This window comes from Engraulis encrasicolus, chromosome 20, assembly GCF_034702125.1.
Source record: "Engraulis encrasicolus isolate BLACKSEA-1 chromosome 20, IST_EnEncr_1.0, whole genome shotgun sequence".
Lineage (NCBI taxonomy): Eukaryota > Metazoa > Chordata > Actinopteri > Clupeiformes > Engraulidae > Engraulis > Engraulis encrasicolus.
The window spans coordinates 42,953,595-42,958,594 of NC_085876.1; the positions used below are offsets into that span (position 1 = coordinate 42,953,595).

A 5,000-nucleotide genomic window follows, 5' to 3' on the forward strand; every position below is an offset into this window, starting at 1 on the left:
TGTGTGTGTGTGTGTGTGTGTGTGTGTGTGTGTGTGTGTGCATGCGTGTGTGTGTTTGTGTGTGTATGTGTGTATGTGTGTGCGAGTCTATGTGGGTAGGGAGATGGGCACTCATAGAAGTACTCACACTAACGTAGTAGGACATGGCAGTAGGACATAATACCGCAAAGGGTATCAAGAATAACAAGTCAAGAGAGAGGAAGAAAGAGACAGAGAGAGAGAGAGAGAGAGAGAGAGAGAGAGAGAGAGAGAGAGAGAGAGAGAGACAGACAGACAGACAGACAGACAGACACACAGACACACAGACACACAGAGAGAGTGTGTGTGAGAGAACGTGTAAGTGTGTGTGTGTTCGTGTGTGCATGTGTGCATGGGACCTCACATTCTGTCGGTCTCCCGTGAGGTGGGCGAACTCCACCATCTCGTTGCCAAACTGGCTGAAGATCTGGACGAACTCCTGAAAGGTACTGACCCTCTCCAGCTGATCCAACGTCACCAGCACCTGAGAGGAACACAGAGGCCACAGGAAACGTCAAAACAACGGAGGGGTTAAAAGGTCACACAAGGCCAAGCCATTGCCCGTTGCCGCACCTAATGTCGAACTGGCGGACGTGTTCATACCAAAGTGTTTTGATACTGGAAAATTGCTTCGCCCTGCAAACCGAAATGTACTTGTTTTTTCTCTACAAACGATGACAACAACATAGACATCCACATGTTCATCCGGGTAACACAGAGTCGCATGTGGTAAAGAACACAACCCAGTATGTACGATGTGGATGATTGGAAACAAAGAAGGTTGGCGTCTGCGTCTAATCCAAAATACATAATTAAACAAGTATAAGCAATATACAAGTGGTAACGGGATGTAGATCTAATATTATATTACATGCAGGTTATTATATGCAAAGACTTAAAAGCACTACCTACGTATGATTCGTGGTTATTCATAGAAAACATGATAGGACAAGGTCTTTCAAAGTAAAAATCCAGTAACTTTCAATCTGCAGTAATCTTTTTTCCATATCCCCTCCCCTGCGTGTAGGTGTGACCTGTTCAATGACAGTGGATGATTCACAGGTAATCACTTCCGAACATAACTGGTGCAGGAAAGGACACTAGCGCTGTTCTACTCTGCCTGAAAACAGATATAGAGGGGTCAAAATGTCAGGCCGGAACCTGAGCCAGGGCCGGTGCCCGCACCAGTTACGTTCGGCACTAAAGTGCTTATCTGTGAACCCCCCATGTTCATACCAGGCTCTGAACTTTTTCCGTACGTGACTGTGTTACCCGGATGAACCACCACGCTACACTGTCGTCGCGGTTCGCGGAGAAAAACCTAGTATTTTGCGGTTCGCATTGCGAACCAACTCTCTGGTTCGCGAACGCAAATATCTGTGGCGTGAACACGACAGCAGGTTCACGATTAGGCGCGGGAACGGACTCCAGCACGGTTCGCAGTCGGCCTGAACGCGCTATTAGTGTTTTCAGGCTAACAGAGAACCTTGCTGGTGCCGGATCCCCGTTTAACTGATGCGGGAACCACTGTTACGGCCAACCGCAGAACAGCTACAAAGAGAGCAAAAGGTCCAAGAGACGGTTCAAAAAGTCAACCTGAGGGGTCAAAGGGTCATAAAGAGTGTCACAGATGACAGTGACAGGTCAGTAACCAGTAACTACCACCTGTTGCAACATATTAGTAGCCCAGGCTGTGCCTTCCTAGTGACGCAACACCTTCAGCGTTGCTACAAGTCAGGTCAAGAGCAATGCAAGTACTTTCTGAGCTCCCAAAAAATCGGGAACTCCTCCCACTTTGTCGGGAAGCAAACAACCATTAGCAAATTAAGGGAGGCGGGTCAACCATGTTGTTTGGGAAATGTTCATGGTTATGCTCTTGGTCAGACCAAGTCTCGAAGAGATTTGAAAGTCGATGATAATCAGGCTAACACATCAGTATTTTTTTCCACTTTACTTTATAAGGAACAGTGTACAATCGAAACATAAATGTTGCCATTTCATGCATCGTACCAGAGTTAGCCTCAGGCTAATTTACATATGCAGCCCATGGCCTCAAGGCAATGCCCATCAGCTATCATTTACACTGAAGAAGATGTACGTGAACTTCTTATCAAATAGCAAAAAGCACGTTAACAGTGTTTGCTTCATGTTCACATCCAATTAAACAGGACTCAAATGAGTCATTATTTATTGTTTAACATGTATTCCTGTCAGTATTTTACTAACCCTCCAGTCAATATATATTTTTTAATAAATTGTGAATTGAAATGAAAAGGTACAGTATATCACGAAAGTGAATACACCCCTCACAGTTTTGCAGATTTTTGAGTATATCTTTTCATAGGAAAGCATTACAGAAATGTAACTTTGACACAATGATTAGTGACCTTTTAACAACATATTTAACCACTTAAATTTCTTGTTCACTCAGAAAAAAACAAAATACAGCCATTAATGTTTGAACATGTACTCACAAAAGTGAGTACACCCCAGATTAAAATCCGGTAGAGAAGGGGCTATGTTGGCTCGAATCGTCTCAAAATGAAATGAAATGAAAAGGGATGACAAGGGAGGTCATCAGTGTGCGTTTCAACCTTTCTTTGCATTGAACTTTTACATTTTGAGTCTGCATCTGGCTTAAATAGATTGGTGTGAGATTTGAATGCAATCCTATGGAGAATATCATGATCTGCTTCAGTAGTCACAGTGCATGTTGACATGTATGTTTCTTTTAGGTGTATTTCAGATTGCCAATGTTGACAGCATTCATGCATCCCCAAACCATGTCAGTCCCACTACCATGCTTGGCTTATGAGAGGATACACCTTTTTTGTAAAACTCACTTGTTTACCACCACACATGCTTGACACCATCTAAAGCAAATTTGTTTATCTTGGTCTCAAGAGAGATGAACAGACCAAGGATATGGATCACTGGAACCATGTTGTGTGATCTGAAGAGACCAAGATAAACAAATTTGCATTAGATGGTGTCAAGCATGTGTGGTGGTCAACATGCACTGTGACTACTGAAGCAGATCATGATATTCTCCATAGGATTGCATTCAAATCTCACACCAATCTATTTAAGCCAGATGCAGACTCAAAATGTAAAAGTTCAATGCAAAGAAAGGTTGAAACGCACACTGATGACCTCTCTTGTCATCCCTTTTCATTTCGTTTCATTTCGAGACGATTCGAGCCAACATAGCCCCTTCTCTACCGGATTTTAATCTGGGGTGTACTCACTTTTGTGAGTACATGTTCAAACATTAATGGCTGTATTTTGTTTTTTTCTGAGTGAACAAGAAATTTAAGCGGTTAAATATGTTGTTAAAAGGTCACTAATCATTGTGTCAAAGTTACATTTCTGTAATGCTTTCCTATGAAAAGATATACTCAAAAATCTGCAAAACTGTGAGGGGTGTACTCACTTTCGTGATATACTGTACTTTTCACATGCAACTGTCATAGACTCTCCCAGGCATGACATTACTAAAATTACTTCTTTCAGTAGAATTTCTTAAGCCACATTATGTAAGCACAACTTGTTTTATATAACACCTGCATTCACCCACTCATTATTTAACTAAAATATGCAATTCATAATCGACTGCTTACACTTCTGTCGTGCTGCATAGAATGGGTTTTCAGTAATGCTGCTGTGAATGCATTCTGTATTTGGGAGGTCAAGGGCTACAACTTCTTAAGCTCCCATAATAACCGGGGACGGATTATGACTCCATGGGCCCTGGGGCCAGACAACAAGACCCCCCCCCCACATACACACACACACACACACCCGATGTGATTACTTTCTGAGGGGAGTGAAAGCGAGAGAGCCCAGAGGAAGGCTTTGTTGGAGTTCAGGAAGCAAGAATATTGTTGCGCTCAAGATGTATAAACAGGTGTGTGAGTGTGAACCTACAGTTAATGGAAAAGTTCAGAGGTGAGGATAGATGCACACAACAAAAATACATTATTTTTCATTTCTTAATAATATTTGAGAGCACAGCAGATGAGGCCTTTCCGAGTTTTGCCTTCATCAGTGCTCTCTGTGCTCTCACACTGATCTCAACAACTGAGCTGAGCTGCTGAATTCTTGTGGAGTTCAACTAAGGGTCTCGGGAGATGGCACGTAGTAGCCAAAATCTAGTCATGCTCTCACTCTCTATCAGCCTGAGGCCTTTATTTGCCCTGAAGCTGTTTAGCAACAAATCAAACAAGCTGATGCCTGCTAACGCAAGATACACAGACACAGTGTGTGTGTGTTGTGTTGTGTTGTGTGTGTGTCGTGTGTGTCGTGTGTGTCGTGTGTGCGTGTGCGTGTGTGTGTGTGTGTGTCTTGTGTGCTTGTGCGTGTGTGTGTGCGTGTGTACGTGTGTACGTGCAGGATACACATGTGGCAAGGGGTATGTTGTCCCAGGACGAGGAAGATAGGGGGCCCAGAACTGGGTTCCCATGACATTGTATGCATTGGATAGAGGGCCCTTTCAGATGACTTTGTCCTGGGCCAAGCGAATGCTGTCAGCGGCCCAGTGTGTGTGTGTGTGCCGGATGTAGGTAGGTGCGTTGGTTGTTATCAGACATAGGCCTACACAGGGAACAGAGAAAATTCAATTTGGTTTTGACTCTAATGCAGGGATGCTGAGACCATCGTCTGTCCAAACAGGCCTAACCAGACTCGATTATTTCTCTCTCTCTCTCTCTCTCTCTCTCTCTCTCTCTCTCTCTCTCTCTCTCTCTCTCTCTCTATCTCTCTATCTCTCTCTCTCTGTCTCGTGCGTGCGGCATTCGTGCGTGCGTGTTTCTGAGAGTAAACTGTCTCTGGTTTTTGGCTTTCTCTCTCTCTCTGTCTCTCTCTCTGGTGCATGTGACATTCGTGCGTGCGTGTTTGTGAGAGTAAACTGTCTCTGGTTTTTGGTCGAGGTACAGTAAATGCACTACCTGCACTAAACCACACTTCCTGTCAATTATCTGCAA

The 5,000-nt window shown here is 43.8% G+C and overlaps 1 protein-coding gene across 1 annotated transcript in view; it reads right to left on the reverse strand.

The window, feature by feature from the left end:
* ctnnal1 (catenin (cadherin-associated protein), alpha-like 1) overlaps positions 1 to 5,000 on the reverse strand; it is a 180,128-nt gene that overhangs the window by 54,864 nt on the left and 120,264 nt on the right. The window contains exon 4 of the mRNA XM_063185972.1: positions 383 to 502. Coding sequence (XP_063042042.1) covers positions 383 to 502 — 120 coding nt within the window. The remainder of the gene's footprint in view (positions 1 to 382; positions 503 to 5,000) is intronic.